At 43.4% G+C, this 23,391-nt stretch overlaps 1 protein-coding gene across 1 annotated transcript in view; it reads right to left on the reverse strand.

Annotated features, from left to right (window-relative positions):
* Positions 1 to 239: 239 nt before the first annotated feature.
* mad1l1 (mitotic arrest deficient 1 like 1) overlaps positions 240 to 23,391 on the reverse strand; it is a 43,045-nt gene continuing 19,893 nt past the window's right edge. Inside the window, exons 16-18 of the mRNA XM_079730811.1 lie at positions 18,169 to 18,397; positions 11,056 to 11,249; positions 240 to 758 (exon numbers count right to left, since the gene is read on the reverse strand). Of these exons, the coding sequence (XP_079586937.1) occupies positions 609 to 758; positions 11,056 to 11,249; positions 18,169 to 18,397 (573 nt within the window). The 3' untranslated portion in view covers positions 240 to 608. The remainder of the gene's footprint in view (positions 759 to 11,055; positions 11,250 to 18,168; positions 18,398 to 23,391) is intronic.

The following is a 23,391-nucleotide window of genomic DNA, read 5'->3' on the forward strand; positions in this document are numbered from 1 at the left end:
TAACTATAGTACCCATAAAATGGATACTAACTGATTATTGAAATGTATAATAACATGTTGGTTACATGTTGACAACTTATAACTGCAATTCAATTTTGATATTATGGAGGGAAAATGTTATCTGTCTAGAGTATTCCGTGCCAAAACAAGAATTTAAAAAGTTAAGATACAAACTAGTTAATTCTCTTGATTACAGACATACTCCTTCTTAAACACACATGATACAATTAGAAGTAAATACTTGCACTTTATTCATAAAAATAGAAAAAAACCCACAAATCCTCAATCCCGTGATACACTGTCAAATAGCAACGACAAAATACACACATTAGCCACCTGTCTATATCAATATTGCGCGTCATTGAATTTCACACATTTCCATATCATTCTCTTTCACCAAAATGTAATCCCTACAGGTGGGGCTGACGACGAGAGGAATACAGCTTTAATTTCCTAGTGTACCAAATGACTGTTGATCCACTTAAGTGTTAAATCTGTCGACACATTTTCCTTCCACGACCACCTTCCGCATCCTGTGAAAGAAAAGGAGAGGCAATAAAAAACTAAAACCACGGGGACACAAAATCACATGCTTTGTTCTGATTGGCTCAGAAGATCGTTTGCCGGCTGAAGAGGTCAAGGGTCACGGCGGACAGGAAGGCGGGGATGCTTTTCTGGTGATGCAGGTGGAGGGCAACCATCTCCCCGAGAGTCTTGGAGAACTCCGTCTCCATCAGGTGCATGACGCCACTGGGGCCCTACACACACACACACACACACACACACACACAAAGGACATTACCTCATATATAAAAGTCAGGGTATTCCATCACAGGCTTCACATCCAGGGGAGGAAAAAAGCCACTTTGCGGTGAGGCCGGATCAATTGAAGAAAAAAAAAAAGAGTTGTTTATGCCTGTTTGGGATTGTGGGGTGCATGTGTTCGTGAGTCACACACACACACACACACACACACACACACACACACAACAGGGCGACGGTGGTGTCTAAATCTGCCTGGATTAATTAAAAGGAAAGCAGCAGCTCAGGGCGATGTATGGAAGGAGAGAGAAAAGAGGGGAATGAGGGAAACGAGGGATGAAGTAATTAAAGGATTGCACAGAGGGAGGGGACACACACACCTTCACGTACACACAGGGTTCCCTGGACACTCTGGAATAATATTAAGACATGGAGAAGTTTTCTTTCTCTATCGTGCGTGCGTGTGCATGTGTGCCCGTGCGCATGTAAAACCGTGGGCAATGAAAAAACCTTCGCCCACCATTTGAAAAACGAAATAAAGCTATCTTTGAAAAGGAAGCAAAGATAGGACTGATAACCAGGTGGGGGTGGGGTGCAACCCAGGACAACCACATCACTAACACTTTGGCGCTAAAGCGCAGACTCAGGAAAATAACACAATTTGGAGATAATACCAATTCATACTGGAGAGTAATGAGAGGAGCCGGCCGAGGCTCAACATCAGGACTATTTAGTTTGGGCGCTGGGGCGCAGGCATCATCAGCAGCCATGGGGTTGACCTATATTACCAGCTAATTTAATGAAACCAAGTTCGGTGTTGCCGCACACAAAAGCAGACAGCGCAGCAACTCTGCCGCTCCGCTGGGACGAGCCGTAACTGGTTGTTGTGGGGAGCGGGCAGGAAAACAGAACTAACCACATTTGCAATTTTCCTCGGTAGCACTGAGGACGCTCTTGACAAAATTGATATTTAGAGAAAAGGAAATGGAGAAAACAATGAACAAGCCAGGTCTAGCTTGAAGAGTCTTTCTGTTACCGAGCAGAAGATATGTTTTTTCTTAACTAAAGGTTGAGAGAAGAGGAAGAAAAGGATTGTGTATGCCACTGCTATCAGCTAATCAGAGGGACACTTCAGCATTCATTGAAGTTGTGGTCGGCAATATGTCAACAACATGTCAATGCTACAGAGCAAAACACAAAATACACCCTCAAAATCAAAACACGCCAATTTAAGTCCAAGCAATCGGATATGCGGCTCTAATTCACCAAGGAGAGAAGGAGTTACAAATTGCATATTTTCCCTCAGTCAAGAGTTCAGAGTCACACACGAGCGAGGCATTAGAAAGGATGACCCGGCTGTAGTTTGCCCTTGATCCTATTATTTTGTATAATGTTGTGAAGCCAGTCGAGCAGAGCGATCCCGGGCCTGATCCTTTTAAATTGCTCCAGCATTTCAGCTGGCTGACACAACCGGGCCCGCAGTACAGTACAGAGTGGGAGGGGGGAGTGCATCCGTCTAACCAAAAGATGTCGACCTCAGAGAGGGAGTGACTCAGCTCCAAGATGATCAAATCATCCTAAATGAACCAGTAGGAAGAAGTGTATTAAGCACTGCAGTGTAGAGTATCTGAACACACAGATAACAGTGTGTGTGTGAACGAGACAATGAAACATTGGATGAAGTTAATAAGCCAAAAATTATGTTGATGGGCTGCAGACAGAGGTGGGATGCCATAGTTGGAGCATGTCGGGGAAATTAAAGCATGACCCATCAACAATCCCACTGGCATTCCTCACTCATTCCATCTGCAATGCTCCACTTTAACTCTAATCCACCTTTGCTGCTGTATTCTCAACCTCCAACTCCTAGCCACACATACACACACGCGCACACACTGGCCAAGGTAAACACCGCAGGCTGTTACCATGGAGATGTCATTGTCGGAAACACTTTCAGGTGAAGCTGTCCACAGCGAACAAATTGAACGAGTGCATGTGTGCACGGGGGTGCATGTGTCTGTAGGTGCATGTGTATGTGCATGTGTGCACCAGTATGCATGGGTGCCTATGTGCATGTACTTCGGTATGCATCATGGTGTTGGTGCAGGTAGCAGGGGGTGAGAGGTTCATGGGCTGGAAAAGGAGCTCAACAAAGCCCGGGATAAACGCCCGGTCTTCCGGAGAACCACAGAACACCTCGAGTTCTTCACGCATGCTTGCTCGCTTGATCGCACCACGCGCTCAAGACATACCCCAGGGTGGGGCCCGGGAAAGGTTAGCCAGAGCCCAACACGGATCGCATAAGGTGAACGACACCTAACCGGGATGTTGCAGTCTATGTGGATGACATACATGAGCAGAGAGGTGTAGACCAGATGCAAGTGTCACACTCACTCTGCAAGCTTAGACCAGAGCTCCCTTGAGTCTTATTCAAGCAGCTCCAGGCTGCCTGAGCAGTATCTATAGGATTTCAGCACTCAAAAAGGATTGCGGTAAATGCGACCTTAGGAAAAGAAGAACCTGCGATTCAAGGGGATTCAATTCTTGTAGAATGTACTGGATTAGTATTGTGCAGGTCGAGGGTGGATCGCTTCAACGTAAGCTGTAGGATATGTAGGAGGTCACCAGCCGCCACAGGGGGAAAGATCGAAGAATCATAATCAAAGTCAATCAAGTCAAACACCCTTCTAACTGCCCCTGGTAGAAAACCGAAAGAACCCCGGATAGAGAGGAGCCATTAATAAAAGCAGCAGAAGCGGCTGAGATTCATTTCAGAAGTATCGCCTTCTCGCCCTTCTATTTTTTTTTTTAATATCATGGATTTTAGCTGGTGTGAATTCAGTAATTCCGCCCCTCAACCCCATTTCCACCGGTGGAATGTAACGCGTGTGCATCTCCATGTGACTGTGGAGCCAGCAGACCCAATTAACCAAACAAGTTCTACTTTCCCTTCCAGAGAATTCCCAACATACTGTCAGAAAGGTGACACACGGGCCACACCATTGAGCAAGACCCAGAAGATATGGTAGTGGCAGCAGTTTCCTCCATGTCAAATTTACAAAAAGCCCAACGGTGACGCGCGTGTTGCCGTAACAACTGGGATTTCGCACCCGAATTTTGTAAAAAATGACAAAAGTGCAACGCGACAATATCGTTTAAGTGAGTCTCCAAACATCGGTAGTCAGGTGTTTGGGTCTTTTTTAGTCTTCCAACGGGAGGATTTCAAACCACTTCACAAAGAAGGTCAAAGAAGGGTTTGTTTTTCCCTTCTTAAAAAAAACAACAGCTTTATTCAAATGCTGACCTTATCAATTCTAATTTGCATATTCACACCTTCCTAACAAACGTGTTTTAAACAATATCTGACCTTTATGAAAAAATACACCGGAATCTGTGTTGGGGGAAACGACGAAATTCACCAGGAAAATCAGCCGGGGGGATAGGACAACAAAAAGGTGCGGGTACCCGCTGATACCGGGATGGAAAAGGAATTATTCCCCCGGCGAAAGAAACCAAACTGACATCTCACGGAACAAGTTGGGAGACGGGGGGGGGGGGGGGGAAGCAACTGAAACTACCTCAGACTTTCTCAACATAAAAATCTAGCAAAGAAAAAGTGACGAAGGACAAACGTGGACCGCAACGTGGGGTTTGAGGCACTGGCCCGGCCCGGCTCCACTTTTTACTTCTGCGTCCAATTAATGGAAATCAATCGTGCCTGGCTCTGAGATTCGGGGCGGGGCTTGTGTGATGACCTCACCAGACCATGGAGTAGGGCGATGCTTTGAAACTCAATCACCCCCCCCACACCTCTCTCTCTCTCGCTCTCTCTTCCAGCCTGGACCCAGACAGTGTCACAACCGGTGGGCTAATCACACCCACTGGCAACAGGCGTTGGCGGAAATGACCAACTTCATGTGCGTGGTGCCGGTAGCAGTATGTGTGCGTGTTGGTGTGTGCAGGAGTGTGTGTGGTGGGTGACAGATGGCTCTATATGGAGGTGCTGACAGGCAGGGTCACAGAGCGGCTGACCTCTGTCTTCCACTGCCTTCTGCTAATGAGGCCACCGTCCTTCCACTCCACGCGCCTCACACGCTGGCCAGTGAGATCCGCTCTCACCGGCTCAATGTGACGGAGAGAGAGAGTGAGTGTGAGAGCGAGAGAATATCCACTCTCGTTTTAACCTTTGTTCCCTTTTTTAAATGTCCACTTGTCTCTGGCATTTCTACCGGTCTGAGACCGGGCACGTAACCCCTCTCCTGTTGGGTAGAATGAACACCGGTGCAGCACGTAGACGATGCACTCAGGCTGGATACTATAGCCGCTGATGAAGGATATATATATATATAAATAATAACTAGGAAAAAAGAGAAGAGGGATTAATTGAATAATCTGAAATCTACAAATGAATAGCTTTCAATTTAAATGCAGATTTTGGCATTTTTATGCATGCGATAGCACAATGAGTACGAAAGAGACAGGGGCCGGGGACAAGAGAGAGAGAGGCAGAGGAGAGAGAGACGGAGCGAAAGAGAGAAAAAAATGATCTGGGGACAGTTTCTGCCCACCCATTTCTACAGATCTTTACCTTGTTTACCGCTTAAAATCAATACGACCTATTGAGACGGTTGGATTTCAACACTTGCAACTGTAAGCGGCTAAACAACAACCAAGTGTCTGGTTTCATCACCTTCCCCCCCCCCGTTTGTACTCTTTAGCTCGGAAGGTCACCGGAGTGGCGGATGGCTCTCAACCGCAGAGTGCAAACACCTGCGTGACATGATGAATTGCACAGCAACGCACAGGGAGGGACGCTTTCACATTTCAAACTGAGTCCCGCAGCCTCACTCGATACAATAACGGCTAATGGCTCCTTATGAACCCTAACAACGCTGTCGTCGGGGGCCAGCCGCATCGGGGGCCAGCCGCCGCCGGCGGTTACCACGGTGCCCGTAATGCGTCCGTGAACTGGCTCAGTGTAGTTCGGTCTGCCATGTACTTCCACCCATACCTCTTCGGGGAAAATCTCATCGAAGTGTCCACACCAACTGTGGCTCATTGATGAATCGTAAAATATCAAAATCAATGGCTCTGATGAACAGGTGACGACCAGGGCAGGCCTGGTCTCTGGTGCGGCCCAGCCTTCTGGAGCTGCTCTGCTCCTCAGCGATATTCATGAAGTCGGCCGGACTTCTGGGTGCTTCAGATGTATCGTGTTACCACGGCGCCAGCTGACATAAGCTCTCAACATGCGCCCAGGGAGGAGAAGGGGCACAGCAAACACCTGCACGTACACACACACATACACGTGCACGCACACACACACACACACACACACACAGGAACCAACCCCCCCCCCATCTCCCAAGGGCAGAGGGGGCAGAATACTGTCAGGAGACATCAGAATCAACATGGTGTATTTTGCCCCAGCTCTCAGCTAGATTTGCGCTCTCTGGTTCCTCACAGAGAGGTTTGAGTAACCAAGAGGCCATCGACATAGCCACCTGAACACCACTGAATCACATAGATCTCTCCGGTTCCCCCTGTGTGGTCTGTGTTTACAGATGAGACCTTTTGTTGACTGGTGTTTATCTTAACTGATGTCCACATTGGAGCGGTAAGCATTATATTTTCTTTGTTGGTTTTTTCGAGACAGTGAGCAGAAAATATACATAATTCAGTCAATAAAATAAGCTTTCTGTCTCTTCATTACTCCACCACCCACTCAATGGTGAATTATAATCATATTTTATAATCCCTTTATAATGATCATATTGCCCATGAATACCAGAGTCTCTCTCTCCCTCTCTCTCTCTCCCTCTCTCAAGGTCAGAATCTGTCTGTAATCCTTAATAAGAAAAATGACTAACTCCACAAGAAGGATTAAGTACACACAAACGTGCACGGATATAGAAATAGCAATATCCAGAAATAAAGATGTCATTCCTTATGTCAATAACAAATGTAGAAGAATTTCTGAGAGATTCTGGTTGAAGGCTGAACATTGAGGCCCAGATGAGAGAGGTTACATGGACGCGAGGCGTTCAGCAAATTAGACCTGCTGACCTTACGAAAAGTAACTACATCGAAGTCCTTTTGGGGAGGTAATACCAGGCATTCAGATAAATGTTTGTTACTTTCCTTCGAAGGTTAAAATATACAAAGAAATAACAATTCGCTTGAGCCTTTGCTTCTTTTAACTATTTGCATTCTCAAAAGGGTGAGTGAACCCAAAACCATTTACAATATTTTAACTTTAACTAAAATAAGACTGGAATTTTGAGAAAAAATGAGTTGTCAACCAGTTTGTGAATGGTCATTTTGTGACATCAAAGGGCCTTTGAGGATACTCTGTGTCGTCACGACAAAAGGACACCGGTGATGAGGTTTGTGGAAGTATTGATCTCCGTCTGGCCAGCACTGGATTTTGATGTACGTGTCTGAGGGGATTTCATTACCCATAATGCACAAACACAACAACGGTATTATAAAAAGGGTTAGCACAAAGTTGGTGTGGTCATGGGGATAACAACCCCTCCCCCCACCTCCTTCCTAGAACTCACAGCCCAAAACATATGTTTTAAATACTCATAGTATTTGAAGTTCGAGCTGAAACAGGGTGTTCCCTCAGACTTTAGGTAAAATACCTCATCTCCTCTGACTAAAAGCCTATTCAAATACTGTTTTGTTTGAATGCTTTTTTGTTGATGGATGACATGCTTTTCATCCATTATGCTTTTCAATGTCGTTTGGGGTAGGTTTGGAAATATGTTAAATGAAATGGAACAAGCCTTGAAAATGACTTTCTCAGTATTGCATTGCTTTCCAGTTTAACTGGTTTGTTTTAATGTCTATAATATTTAATCTTTAAGACCAGATGCAGTTAAGAGCTGGATCCCATCAGCTCATGGATTTTAGTAGGTCTTTATTTTAAACTTCATTTTAAGTACATGCGCCAGTTATTGCTTTTAAATGGTATTGACATTTGGCAATAACATGAGTGGGCTACATGGAAGGAACCAAGGCATGGGTTTGTTTCTAAACGAGGATGCAGTAAATATTGCAACCCCATTCCCGGTTAGCGAGGGACCTCGCTAACCTAAAATAACCCAAAATTGTATAATCTGCACTCAACCTCAGAGGTCTACAGCGCTTCACAGTTTTAAGACGACACTACAAGCCGTCTTTAAGACCCCAATCACTCAAACAGCACAAGATGTAGACATTGCCCTTCCTTACTACTCCAACACCCCCCACCCCTGTAAAATGTCTCTCTACCCGGTCCTCTCGTTCAGTTAATGGCGGTGAGGTTTTAATGCGCTGTCCCAGATTGTATCTCGTAGTTTCATTAAGGATGAAAGAGAAGAGGAACAGTAGAGGACGGGATTCTTAGCCGTTGTTGGCGAACCTTTTGAAGCAATAAATCAGCGCTGTGTAGACATTGCAGCTCAGCGTGTGAGTGTGTGTGTGTGCTAAACGTCCGATCAACAGCAGAGGCTGTCCAACTGTCCAAGCCCAGTGGTTGGTCTGCTCTCTGAGATTGCAAAGCCAACATGGGGGAGGTCTTATATAGAATTAAGATTAATGTGGTTACTTTTTTTTGAAGCAAGCCAAGCATCATGATCCAAGCTAGAAACCGTTACAATAATAGGGAAATATATATATATATATATATATATATATTTTTTTTAACTCCTAATATCAGGCAAGTATACAGATAAAGAAAAGAGGATTTGAAAGTTGTACATCTGAAGCTTAACATAAACTGAAAAAAAGAACTGAACTGAGCTTGAATACAGAAAAAAAGCTTGGTTTGTGTTATGTCGATCGATAGCCAAATTGTTTTGTGCTGTAACGACATTTCTTAGTAGATTTTTTTACTACATCTGAACTAAAGTTTGAAGAATAGTTCTAAATCCCACCAGGTTTTCTGCAAGGATCAAGTGTGTCAAATTGCTCCCGTACCAAGCGGAGCCGTTTATCTGTCTGATGAGCATCATCATAACTACCTAATCACCAAGGCTAATCAAACCTCTCACCTAGGGGTGCGCTTCAAATACCCCTGCCACCCTACCGCACACTATTTTGTTTTTTTTCCCCACCCAAATAAAAGTATATAATATATTCATAATTGTATGTATTTAAAAAACATGTATTGAGATTTATATTTATGAATGTTTGAGTGCTTGTCCGAGGAGAAGCTGTCCTTGGGTAAAATGTGTTGGATGTTCTGCGTCAACTGTGTGACCAAACTAGATAAAACAAGACCTTTAAAATGAAACTAAGTTCATAAAACAAGCAACTGCATATAGCATCAATGTATAAATATACCTGTTTATATAACGGAAGCATGCAGTTTCATATTTCCCCTTCTTATCAAAATGTACCATACTATTATCTAATCTGCTGATTACTTCCTGACTGCGGATCATTAAACACACATTTGGTCTGTGCTGTGAGATTTATCCGCTTTAAGATAACGCCAGGGATAAAAGTGTTCAGAAGTGCACAGTAGGGATTAATTAGTTGGAGACGGTATAACAAATTAGACAAAAGGAAATGAATCTGGTTGACACTAACGCCAAACTTTTGCCATCTAATTCAAGTAAGATACAGGTCTGTGTAAGACGTAAAAGCATGGGTGTTAGATGGAGTGGAAATACATACATACAGATGTATGAGGGAAGGAAGGGGGAGACATAGACCGAGACAGAGACAGAGCTGGGTTAGACAGTTAACACTGTCAGAGAAAGGGATTAGATTGTGTTACACTACTAGAGTTGGATATTAGCGGAGGATTATCTGCTAGCTGAGGTGAGTACAAGTAATTACAGATTGGATTCAAATGTTAGAGTTCTGGTCCAAAAATCCACACTTTCCCTCTTTCTTACCGACTCGTCTGATCCCTTCCCCTAACATTAATCTGTTATATTCTGTTATTTACAAGATTAAAAATCCTGCACAAATGAATTGGCCAATAAACACCAGCTGTGCACGGTATTCCCCCACAGTGGATGTCTTGTGTGCGCACAAGTTTGCACGCACGTGTTTGCGTGTGTATCCGTGCATGCGTGTGCGTGCATGTGTGTCCTAGTCCATTAGTAGTACAGACCCTTTTGTCTCTCCTGGGTGGCCAGCCGTCATGTACACTGGAACAGCAGCGAACACACCAGGAATACTAATAGCAGAGGTGTTGGCATCTGCTGTCCGTCCATGTGTGTCCGTATCTCCGTGTGTGTCCGTATCTGTGTATCTGTGTGTGTGTGTGTGTGTGTGTGTGTGTGTGTGTGTGTGTGTGTGTGTGTGTGTGTGTGTGTGTGTGTGTGTGTGTGTGTGTGTGTTTGTGTGTGCCTGCATGTGTATACACATGCATATATATGTATATTTATGCTTAGGTCGACAGCGTTGTGAGCCAAGTCGAAGTGAGGTGTGACACTGTGTGGTGGAATTTGAGGAGGTGTGCATTTGAGCGCAACTATAAGGAATTGTGTGTGCATGTGTGCGAGTATGTGTGCGTTAGTATGGGTTAATCAGCATGCATGCATTGGCGTGGGATGGTGCTCTGAGGTTAATAAATATCGACAGTGAATTATCTCTCCTGGCAGGGTCGCAGGTGGGCTCAGTGCTCCAGATTAGACACACAACAAAGGAAACACAAACACACAACCCTATCCGCCTTATCTTCCTTTAAAGTAACAGTCCCAGCCCAAGAGCAAAGCAGTGGCAATCAACCACTATAAATATCCTGGGGCATTCCCTGTATGCAAGTTTGTGTATGCATAAGTATATGAATATGTGTGTGTGTTGGGGTAGAGATTTTATTTTGACAGTCCTTGTACTGATCCGTGTCATACCTCGCCATTGAAGCTCTTTTTGATGAAATACATTTTGAGAGCAGGAGAAAGAGAGAGAGGGAGAGAGACAAAAAGAGGAGGGAACGCAGAGAGAAAAGCAGTACGAGTGAAAGGCATTTTGGGAAGATTAAAGAGAAAACGACGGAGACAATGAGAGAAGAATGGATGAAAAGAAGATCAAAAGGGCTTCGAGAGGCAGGGAGGAGAGCACCGGAACCTCTTCAGAGGCAAGAGATACGGGGACATGCATTGTTTAACCGCACGGACACTGGCATAAAGCCAAAAACACACTCCTTTGCACACCCACTGATTTTAACCACACACACACACACACACACACACACACACACACACACACACACACACACACACACACACACACAGTGCAGAAACAGCAATTCCCATCCAATCCCTCTCACACACACACACACACACACACCTTCTTGAAGAGCAGGGAGTCGTCCATGTGCTCAGCGTACACGGAGGAGAGGCGGTACTGGTTCTCCGTGGTGACGTCGAGCTGGTAGCCTGTCAGCACGTAGCACGTAGTGCGGAACTCCTGGATCTTCCTCTGGAACACCTCCTTCAGCCGCTTGTTCCTCATCTCGGAGCTCTCCATCTGCTTACGCAGATCTGGTAGAGAGGACGGAGAATGTGTTGCGGAGTCAATGCTGGACAGAGATACCGGCGAGATTTTTTCCCGTTAGGGCTGAACAATTTGAACAATGGCAATTATTTCAACCAATATTACGATTGTGATTTACTTTGCAATTTTTCTTTTTAAAGTTCCTTATGTTCTGTATTATTCACTAAACAAGCAATAATCCTTTCTATAGTATGACCAACACAACATTGGAAGCAGTCAACATATAAACTGCTCTTTCCTTTGCTTTGTCCAAATTGCGTTCTATTGCATCGTGATGTTTGTTTGAATTTGATCAAACGTTCAGCCCGATTTCCCGTCACACACTCGAACAAGTGTTCAATATTAATTTACATTTAGGCCATATGGCAGACGCTTTTATCCAAAGCGACTTACAATAAGTACATTTGTCAGAAGAAAGAGAAACAATATATCGCTGTCGGTACAGTAGGGACGTTCATAGAACCTAGTGCCAAGCACTAACAATGTTGAGGTTAACTCATTCTCCGTAGACAAAAAAAATAGATCTGATTGTGTACATTAAGGCGCTACAACATTTAGTGCCAGAACATACACCATACATTAAGTGTGTGAGAGGGCTGTGGGGGGGAAAGTAAATGGTAAATGGACTGCATTTATATAGCACTTTTACCTGAAGCGCTTTACAAAATTGCCTGACATAAACACACCGACGGCGGAGTAAACCATGCAAGGTGACAGCTACCTCGCTGGGAGCAGTTAGGGCTAGGGGCCTTGCTCAGGGACACCTCGACACTCAGCTAGCAGGATCGAACTAGCAACCATGCGTTTGCCAGCCAACCCGCTCTACCTCCTGAGCTACTGCCGCCCTTGGTAAGTGTATATGTTTGTACTGTATTTGTGACTGATACAATACAGAGGGTTAAAGTTGTTCTTAATAACACGAAGTGCCACGGTTGTTGAAATGTGATACATTTCATAGACCCATTTCTCCAAAAGGCCTTAATATTAACACGAGAGTGCAGAGCTCGGGAACAGAGAGACATTTGCACCGACAAGCAACTTAATTCATTTGAAAACGTACGAACGCACATGAATCTTTCCTTTTATCATGTTCAACGAAAACCATGAGTGTCTCGTCTATCGACTTTTAAACATTCATTCAATGTGCCACCTGCGTGAACATGATTGCTTTTCCTTAACCAACAGCTTGGAGGTTTTAGCAGGAACAGATGTAATATACGATGTCTGAACTAAGCTCTAGTTTGCATCAAACACCAGTACCCCGCGAGAAACGACTGTTTGCACTTCATATGGCCCTCTACTCTGGATGAAGTGCTGTAATAGGAGAGCACCGATGGATATGCCAGTAGTCTCACCGACTTATTAAGTGAGGGGGTTTTGGTCAAATTGGACTGAGATCATAGGTGGTTTCGGATTCCATTATTTATAAACTATGGGGAGAAAACACATCACCGAACGATTAACATTATCCATCAGTTGTGTTTTATGCTGATGTGCGGGGTAACGTGCTGAAATCCTGACCAAGCGTATTCAGATGGCAAATGGCAGGGTAAAAATGAAACAATGCATCATGATACTAAGTAGGTGTTGGCCTTCTAGCATCAGTTTGACCTTGCTCTTATTAGAGGTATTACTCCATGCGAGTTTCATCATGACCAGTCAATTCATTCGTGCACTCAGTCATTCCTACGACAGCAAGCAACCAAGAACATCTATTGGTCAGCATTTTTCTAACACGCACACGCACACACACACACACACACACACACTTCCCCTAGAACTCCTTGTCTGCTATTTCTTGCCTATTTGACTCAATTTCCACAGGAAGGTGTCGGGGAACTATAAATAGAGTGGGGTGTGTCTCCTTGCACGTGCAGTATAAGTGTGTACGTCTGTCCGTGCGTCCCAGGGGTCCCTCCTCTCCACTGGAAGTGCGAGCTTGTCAGCGGTGATAATCACTTTTTTCCTGAGTGAGATTATGTGAAATTTGTCATTTTATGGCAGATGTCAAAATACCCACAGATTGATCATTTGCCTTTGCCTTTTGTTTTTTAATAATGGAGGCCAAAAAAAGCATGCAGACACAATGACGGGAATAAGCTTTTTAACACCGTAGATAAAACAGTCACAGAATTTCATGCTTTTCCGAATATTTATTATCTAACCCTAAGCCTGTGATTTTCTGTATATTTGCATTCATAACAGCCTTTAAAAGGGTTTCATTCTGCAGCGTGAGAGAGGCCCAGCACTTATCAGCGTTTCTGATCAGTGCACTAAACGAGTCAGGTGCAGATAAAAAAAAAGCGACTAACACACCCTGGATGAATAAGGTGGACATTAAAGGGCCCTATTCACAAAACAGACCTTTCCTTTCACTCGCCCTCCAGAAAGAGTTAATCTGAAAAAATTACAGATGTTGGAAATGCTCTTCTTACTCCAAACCGTAAAGTTGCAACAGAGAACATTTGGCCAAATGTCCAGCAGTGACGTAACTAATGGTTCTCCTCAAACACCCTTTCTGAACTGAAAAATGTTCCAGAGCACTAGTGGTCTAACTTTCTTTCAGGTCGTGAAAAAATATAGAGGTCCCTCAGACAAAGCAGACACAGAAACATGTCTGCTCTACAACAATACACTGAGGAGAGAGTGGTTGAAAGGAATTTCAACCTGTTTTCAGGTGAAGATAAGTTTTTCGGTGAGGGTCATAACAGACAATTGATTGAACCACCATATTGCGAAACATTTCAGACTCATATTTTTCTTCCAAAATGCCCCTTAAATACAATAACAAAGTTGTACATTTCCACAAGGAGAACAGAGACCCTCAAACCAAACACTGCTAGTAGAGACTTAAATTCAAGTATTTAAAGTATCTTGCTTGTATGAATTAAAAAGTACGCAATGAAATCATGTTCAATCCGTTCCACCCCTGGAAGCCACAACCATACATAGATAAAAGTAACTCACTAATGAACGAATCCCTTTGTTCCGATTAGGTTACATTTTCTGTACGCATCCAACCATGACTACCGTTGGAAAGTGCCAGATATACTATGTGACGGAGTGTACTGGCTCTAGAATCCACGTCTGGAATAACTCGTTCTGCTCTGCTTTGGCCAATGGGCACATGTGCCCATTATGTCTGATGAACAGTGAAATAATGGGAGAGAGGCACCTTCAGACGGATTCTAGGTGTGCTCCGTGTATAGGAACAATAAGTGTAATATCAGAACTAAGATTAAATAAAAAATTAGCTTTAGAAACTGTGCCCTTCTTGGCATTGAGAGATGTTTCTGGTGTAGCAGAATGTCGACCGCTTAGCCCCGTTAAACAGCAAAAGTTCATTTTAAAACCAGTTTCCTGTCTGTTTTCCATGGATCTGACACCCGCTTCTCCATATGCCTGCTCGTCCAAACATTGCTCTGTGTTCCGTAAATTAATCCATATGGATGTGAATTGGATTGTGGTATTGAAGATAAGATAATAACGTTTAACGGAACATGCTGCTGTGATATTGCCGCACCAAGCAAAGAACGAAGAGTTTTAAAGGAGATATTGCTATTAACTTTTTTTTTAATGTTTCATTATTTTAAATGAAATGTTCACTCTTTCCTCTCTCCGCCCCCTGGCCAGTGGATCTCATATTGGCCACCTAGAATAACCATGATTGTACTAAATTAATACATAAAGGCTTGCCCAAGCCTACTGGGCCTTGGTCCATGTTAATTGGGCTCGTTAAGGAAGAACATTCAGCTATTTGTTAAAAAAAATTGAATCATCCAAATCTTAGAAATAGGTATTTGGAATAGCCCTGGCTCTGGGCCATATTAAGAGATGGTAGTTATGCCACATAAGCAAGTTTACACTTGAAGGGCCACCCCGAGAAATCTGTAAATTGGCGATTGCCTATCTTAGTTAGATTCAGAAAAGTCGTTAAATTCAACAATTTACATCCAGAAGGGCAGTTTGCTTTGTTGGCATTTCCCCTAGCCGCTTCCGACTTGCAGAGTTACATTAGCCTTGCTCCTGTTCTTTGAGGAGAATACACTTTTAAAAACTTGCTACACATTTCCAATGTGCTTAGGGTAGTCGCTTGTTCAAAACGAGTGCCAGTAACAACATAAGCTAGTCTACACACACCGAGATAATTTGACGCTATTTCCTGCACTGTGATTATTAGGCTATCTGTGATGTGCCGCTGACAGGTTACCCTCTGCGGTACTACCCAGCCAGAACCAGCTGATACTATAATTGCACCAGCAGTGCATCGTGGGTACAGGCGTGCGACAGACACAGAGTCTTTGATTTATTGATTGCTGTCGGGATGAAAAGAGAATTTCAACAAATCTGGAAAAAAAAGTCTTCTAAAATTAATTGCCTCTACCCTACCTTTAGGTACAATTTCTGCCATCTATTTACTAAGAGATTTTAATTCAACCAAGCTTCAATCAGCCATATCCATTCATATTGAAATATCAAGAAATGGTTGACTCGTCAACAATCGCACACACATATTAGTTCCTTCCAATAGAGCTCTCCTCACCTCGCAAGATATAATCCCTCTGTTTGTGTGTGCATAAATAATGTACATAAATAAAGTCAATAAACGAAGACCATTAACCACACATTCAATGACCAATTATGTACCCCATGTAACAGTAGAGATTAAAGAAAAGCAGTAGAGGGTGACACACACTGAGCTCAGGGACTTGAGAGATGACAGCGACGAGAGAGATGGGGATTTGTAAAGAGGTTAATAAAAAGACAAGGTGGATGGAAATGGAGAGAATCTGAGAAGAAGAAGCCTGTTTGTGCATTGTTAGCGAAGATCTTTTGAAAAGGCTCCATGATATTTAAACACCGACCCTGTGTTCGGATGGTATGTAGCCATCTCAGTAAGCGAGAGACACACACACACACACACACACACAGACAGAGAGAGAGAAACTGACTGGGTGAGAGACATAGAACCGTTCTGACGTTTCATCGAAGATGAATTAGCCCAGCATACTTGAAGACCCTAAATGCTTGAATAAAATGAAATATTTAACCCCGTCATCTTGAATGCCGGTCCCTCTCCTGTCTTGCATTCGTTATCACTTGTGTTGAGATGTACGATGTCTGAGATGCAACTATTATGCACAAAAACAGAAGAATGTAGTTACTACTTAATTTCAAAAACTGCACCTTCAAACACAATTCAACATTGTTTGCCAGAAGCGGAGCAGAATTAACTGTATGCCTGTAGAAAAACTACACTGTAGTTAATGTAGTCATTTTGAATAAGCAACCTTTTGGAACACATCTGAGGTCTTTTACTTTAAAGTAATTAAAAGTGTATTCCATTCACATGAGCTGGAACAAGGGGACTACAGCTCTGCAAGTGAATTGAAGCAGCTAACAGAAATGCTAGTCCAGCAACTCTCCTTCTGGACGGACATTGATAAATGACACCAACAACTCGTCTGAATCTGAGTAAGAAAGGCAAACGCCAATTGACAGATAACTCTGCATGTTCCTTTGAGGACGTTGGCATCTTCCCAGCCGCTACGGGAGAAGTTTAGTTTACCAGTGTTGGCCGAGCTTGTGTTTGCTGTTGGTCAACGAGGGAGACTACAATGGGAAGAGGATCCTATTGTTTTGGTTATCAGTCCTGTTCTGAATCTGAGATGAATGTAGTGATCCATTCCATGTAAAGTACGGCTAGACATGCCAGCTTCCAGAAACATGATTGGTCGAAACAAATTTGAAGTGAAAGAAAGTTTACTGAGATTCTAGGTAGTCCGCCATCAGACATAAGATGATTTGTGAGACCACTTGCCCCACATCTTCCAACCACGCATTGCCTAAAAGCCTCTTTGATCTCCATTGAGACTAACACCACACCCTGACCCAATGTACAACACTGAACATAACATTTCCACCCGGAGGAGTCAATTTTCTCCTTCACAATGTTCAGGTCCACAAAAGCTATAGCAAATCTGTATAAGTCATTCTCACTTCATACTGAACGTAGAAAATAAAGTTAATACTGTACTTTAAAGCTTTCAACTTCAAGTACACACGCTTTAGGCGTTTATATCAGATGGAGGTCGTTTTATAGTAACTGCGTGCTTTTGGATTTTCGGGGGGAAAATGCAGTTGGATGGAAGTTATGCTGTCAGATTATTGTTAACTCTTCTAAACCTAAACAAATCGGAAATGTACGTCTATGGTGTCAAAAATTGGCTGTCTTATTCTAGAAATGTCAGGAACAGAATAGGGATTGACAAGTGACAAGATTTCCACTGAGGGGGAAAAACCAAAAACGCTGCCATGGAAAACACTGCCGTTGTCTGTGCCGAATCCTCAACTGTGTAAACCCATTAAGCCATTTGTATGTCATTTGCAAATATACTTTACATAATTATTCTATTAAAAATGACTGTTGGGGAAGGTCCATCAACATCGCTCCGTTGGGAAACGTCCACATATGGATAAGTCAGAAAAGGTCAAATTAAATCCTCAAGATTAATAACCAATGTCAGCCTTTCCCGAGCCATAAGAGGGATGCAGGAATGTTCTTTATCATATAATGATGCATGGCTCCTCTGACTCCACTTGTGTAGGGGAAGAGGGCAAATCAGGAGCTTGTCGGAGTTATACGCCAACGTGATAAGGGTGTGCAAAAATGTAAATGCCAGTTAATTTCCATTTGCCTACAAAAACGTGTGATAATTGCTGGTCTAATCCTCATTTACAAGATAATTTTCAACTGTTGGGTTAATTAGACAGAATACATGTGATGTATAAGAGTGAGTGTGTGGAGGTCACTTCACCAAACGTGAGCTATCCTCAGATATCGACTGATGAGCACTAGCAGGGCTCACTGCTCTGTGTGTCTGTGTGTGTCTGTGTGTGTCTCACCGAGCACCTCCTGTGACGGGGGCAGGCTGAGGCCCAGGCCTGGGCTGCCAGTGTGGGGGTCGTCCTGCAATGCCAGGGGCCCGGCGTCCTTCAGGGAGCGCAGGTGCTCCCGCAGTCGTGTCACTTCCTCCCGAAGAGCCTCCGTTTCCTGCTGCCTCTGTTGCTTAGCAACGTTCGTGGGATTCATCTTCAAATGAAGTACTCGGGTCTTGACTGGATCATAGTCACCCTGCAGAGGGAGGGGGAGAGGGATGGGGGTTAGAGAGAGAGAGGAGGAGAGATGAGAGGGAGAGGGGGTGAGAGTGTCAAGATAGAAAGGCAAAGAGAGCAGAAGGAGAATATAATTTGCCTTGACTTGGTTCTAATGAACTTGCCATAAAAAGACAGTGAGCCTCTGAAGTGACCTGCTGACTGATCATCTATGTATCGCTGTGTGTGTGTATAAAAGTATTCTCTTTTTCCAAATATGATCATTATTTCTCCATTTGATGTTTATCAAACTGGGTGATACAACTGGGTGCACAGCAGCAGCACTAACAAACACAGCAATGATGGATGGGTATTCCAATAGCGGAACATGAGACATCCACAAGGATCCGGTCCAGGGTTTTTTGATGTAAATCATACAAGGCTGTGTAGTTTACGGCGTGCCGTTGATATATTTAGCTCTTTATTATCGTTTTTTTTCAGTCTGAGACGTCTTTTCACGCTCACATTTAGAAGACAATTTGATGCTTTCCCCTTAGCCAGAGGCCCTGCAGCGAGCAGCGATAAGACGAAGTGGTGTTGCGGTCTGGCTGTTATTTATAGTGCTATGAATTTAAAATACAGCTACAACATCCCTTCAAACTAGTGCTTAGGACTGGGGAACCAAAACACTAAAACATACAACCCCGGGTTTGGAAGGAGCCATTTTAGGAGGTCTCGTGTGCAGATTACAGTAACTGGCCCTGTGTGGCTTGATTTCCTAGAACTGCCGTGCAGCCCTAGGAAGCACCCTAGCAAGTGAAACGCAGCCATAGTCGCAAGGATATTACATAAGAGAACCGACAATAAAGGCAGTAAGTAGGCCGAGGATATATTGCATACACTCACGAGAGGAAGCCCGCCACACAGAAATGCAATTTGATTTCCTAAAAAAATAAATAAAAACTGAATCCTTGCTTTTGCTGTAATTTTGTTTCATTCTGCCTTTGCCAGAGTATGGGGTAACTGAAAGTCTATGTTAGCTCAATGTCAATAAAAAAAAAAGGGACACGCACGTCAACAATCACTGTGTGCACAATCGCTCACACACCGACGCGCACGCAATCACACACGAGCACGCAGTGACACACACACACACACACACTCTGTTGATTACGGTTTAAATTACATTCCATATGGCCCCGAGCGACTCTTGCCAAATAAACTACAGGCCTTGACGGGAGCAGGAGGAAAAGGGGACTACAACAGAGGAGAGGCGACGCCCCCGAAGGACAAGGCGAACAGAGGCACACACAAAGGCTGTCGTGCTACAGCCCTGAGACACGGGGAGAAGAAGACAACATGGATATGGGTGAGGACGTCACACTCTCACAGAAATAAAACCTCTGAAATAAAGTCATCCATAATAGAAAAAGAGATGGCCAGTATAAGATATTTGAATGAACGGACAGAAAGCATTTATTTATACACACACACGCAAACTGAATTTCACACGCGCACGCAGACGGAAAAATCTACTACACACACACGCACACTAACGAGGTCTGGCTTTAACAGAGGAAGGGGAGCGAATTGATGTTTGTCCTCACTTTCCCCCCTTAAATCTTTGAGCCAGTTTGTCGAAGGACAGTATATTCAGGTGATATGGAAATCGGGGCAATAAATCCTGCAAAAATAAAAACAAGTCTTGAAAAGGAGCAGCCAATATTTGCATCAATGTCAAAGAGACAAAAGTTTCCCTGCCCAATAAGACTTATCCAGATTCAGGCCAATGCTCCCTGGCGGTGTTGGAGCACAGAATGTTCGGTGTATTTTTACTTATTTTATCACTTTTATCTCAACTGGCCTACAGTGCATGGGGGTTGAAGCAATACGTTTCTCCGAATGTAAAGCTACGGTAGAGGATTATCCCATTTAGAACCGGTTGGTGTTCCAGCCCCTATTGGCTACAGCCCAAATTAAGCGAGGGCAGAGAAAGAGATTAGTTGGTCGTCTCTACCCTTGAAACAAAGAAAAACAGACAGGTGTTAACTGAATGAACGTCATTGGAGGAATGAGGACGACTGGGTTGATAAACAGCCTCGAGGATTATCCTGCAAGATTGAATGATATCAACTACACGCGTGCACAAATATAGATATAATAGATGTCCCCTTGGATGTTTGACTGTGTACTACAGTGTGTCCGGTTGCCCTGTTCCGAGATCGACTACATGCACACATTCATCCCCGCTTTGCCGCTACGGCGTCTCATGGGCCCCAAGGTGGAGTGCCAGGGGCACACATCTTTTATTCATGGCGCCAACAATAACAATGAATCTAAACCCAGAACCTAGTCCATTTCTGAAGCGCACTCCTGCAGAGTGAATACACTAAGAGCTTGGGAGAGGGAGCTTGAGAGCAAGAGAGCGAGAGAGAGAGCATAAATACTCTTAGTAAAGCAACATTGACATATTGTTTTTGCTTTGCTTTATATATTCACGTTTCTTCAGTCACATTGAAAGCACAAGCCCAGACACCTGTAGTAGAACTAGCACTTCAAGGTCGGATGAAACCTACACCAGCATGATATTCTGACATTATGATGCTTACAATGTATTTATATATATATATATATATATATATATATATATATATATATAATAATAATTAGTGCATGCCTACTTATGACCTCTCAAAAGGAACCAATAAGCACCGTGACCCCAAAAATAATGTCAACTACACACAGAAATGTCATCAAGGCCCTGCTTGCTTGCTTTAAAATTTGATATAATATAATCATTCTCCGTGTAATGGGGCCAAATTGCCTGTTTGGTGCTGAGCCCACATCTCAACTATGGTACAAAAGGTACATCAACATACTAATTAGTGGCCTCACTCCTCCGTTTGCATAATCAGCCAACAACGCTGAGGCTTTGCAGCGCACACGCGCACACACACACACACACACACACACACACACACACACACACACGCGGCTGCAAGAGAAATCACACTGTAAACACAGTACCATGTTGTCCTGGGTGAAAGGTATCCTAAGCCAAGAGGGACACATAAGTTCAAGGTGGATCACCTACACAAATAAACAGCGCATGTAATGAACTATTCTTTAGTTATGGACGCTGCAGTTGACTGTATGGTTAAGGAAGGAGATCAGGGCCAAAAAAGTGAGGCGAGAGATCGCAATAAAACGTGGTAGAGAAAAGATGTGGAGCAGTGGCAGGATTAATCCAGCAGCGATGCTGCTGAGCATCTGCGGTGATCACAGTAATTCCAGTGGACAGGCGTTGCATGTTACTGTAATATGCTTCAACCGCTTGCCTTGTTTAATCTATTTAAATGGATATTTTAATTATTTAAACAAAAAGAATGAAAAAGATTCAACCTAACAAAAAAACTATACAATGAAGCTTAAAGATCTAGCCTTCACAAGCTTTATTGGTTTAGCATAAATAACAACTATGAATTAAAGCTGCATTCAGCAGGGCAGAACCCAATACAGACCAATATGACCTAATTAAGAGGGTTAATTACAATGGAATAACCTGAGGTTAGGTCTGGTGATTCGCAAACATGGTTTTACGACAGTAGGTCAAAATGGTCAGGGATATTGCTTGCCAAGTTATCCCCAAGGTGTGGGCCCTTAAAGCTGAATGGATCAATTTAGGTCTCTGGCGGCCATGTTGTTGTACATTACTGGTTCCTGACAAAGAAGTCAGGAGATATGCTTGCCAAAAGTTAGCCCTTTAGATGATTGCTATAGCACCCTCTATGTACAATCTGGATAAATTGACCCATGTATCTTTAAGAACGTCAACACCAATCATTGGAGGATGATTGGCCAAATTGTATTTGAGGAGCAAATTATGGGCTGGTTTGGTCGATTGACTTCATCTCACTTGGTCAGGATCTTCACCCCAAACGCCAAAAATTTGGTTGTGCTCAAATTAAAAAGGTCCCACGACATGCCACCAGGTTTGTTTGAAAAGTGGGGGTGTCCACCTAGATGTGCGACCGATAGACGAGCAACGTTTGCTACAGTCCACTGGGTGGGCTGGTAAACTGACCTATCCAGCACACATCTAGGTGGACACACCCACTTGTGATGTCAGTAGAGCCAGATTTTCAAAACGGCTTGTAGCGGCTAATAACACTCACACCTGGTGGCATGTAATGGGAACTTTAAACATTTGGGGCTTCTGAACAATTATTGTTCAGATTTCCTGAACAACATTTATACTGAACTCAAAGTCACAGGAGACAATTTTGATGTGTATACGCTGTGTTATACAACCAAACCCTTTCCAAATGCAGTGGCTCTTGCTTGATTTTATTTTCGTAGTTCACACTTTTCTTCTGGTATGATTGGTAGATACTGGTCCATAAATGGTATGTCGCAAAGGATTTTAACTGGGATCCTTCACAAAACTCAGAAATTCTAAATGGCGGGAAATCTAAAGGAGTCGTAGAAGTCTTAACATTATAAATGTGTTCAAAATGAGACGCATATGTCTATGAATTTTCATAACTGTAGGTCAAAGTGGGCAGGAGATGTGCCTGTTCAAAGTTTATGTTTTTGGATGATTGCTCCACAAGCTCTCTTACTCTGTGCTTGGTCCCATTATTAGAAATGTGTCCAGAATTGGCGGGACGATGGTGAGGCTTTACTTGATGAAGGCAAGAGATTGTTACGGTTATGATGGAACTCTATAAAATTTGATAATGACCTTTGTTTAACCTGTATTTAGTTTGTTGGCGCTTGATTAATGAGCTCATTGTTTAAACACCATGTTGACGACACTTGACTATGTACATAGTGGGTAGTTACAGTCTACCCAGATTGATAGGGAAAGCAACCAACCACAGATCAGGGTTACTGCAGCTGTGGAGGCGGGCCAGGTGGAAGGGGTCAGGTTGCAAGGGTTTGGATTTGCCCATAATATTTAATTCCCATCTGAAATTATAGATAATATAGGTACTATAGTACTACACGGTTATAGAAAAAAAATCAATAGAT

Source organism: Pollachius pollachius (genome assembly GCF_949987615.1).
Source record: "Pollachius pollachius genome assembly, chromosome: 2".
NCBI classification, from domain to species: domain Eukaryota; kingdom Metazoa; phylum Chordata; class Actinopteri; order Gadiformes; family Gadidae; genus Pollachius; species Pollachius pollachius.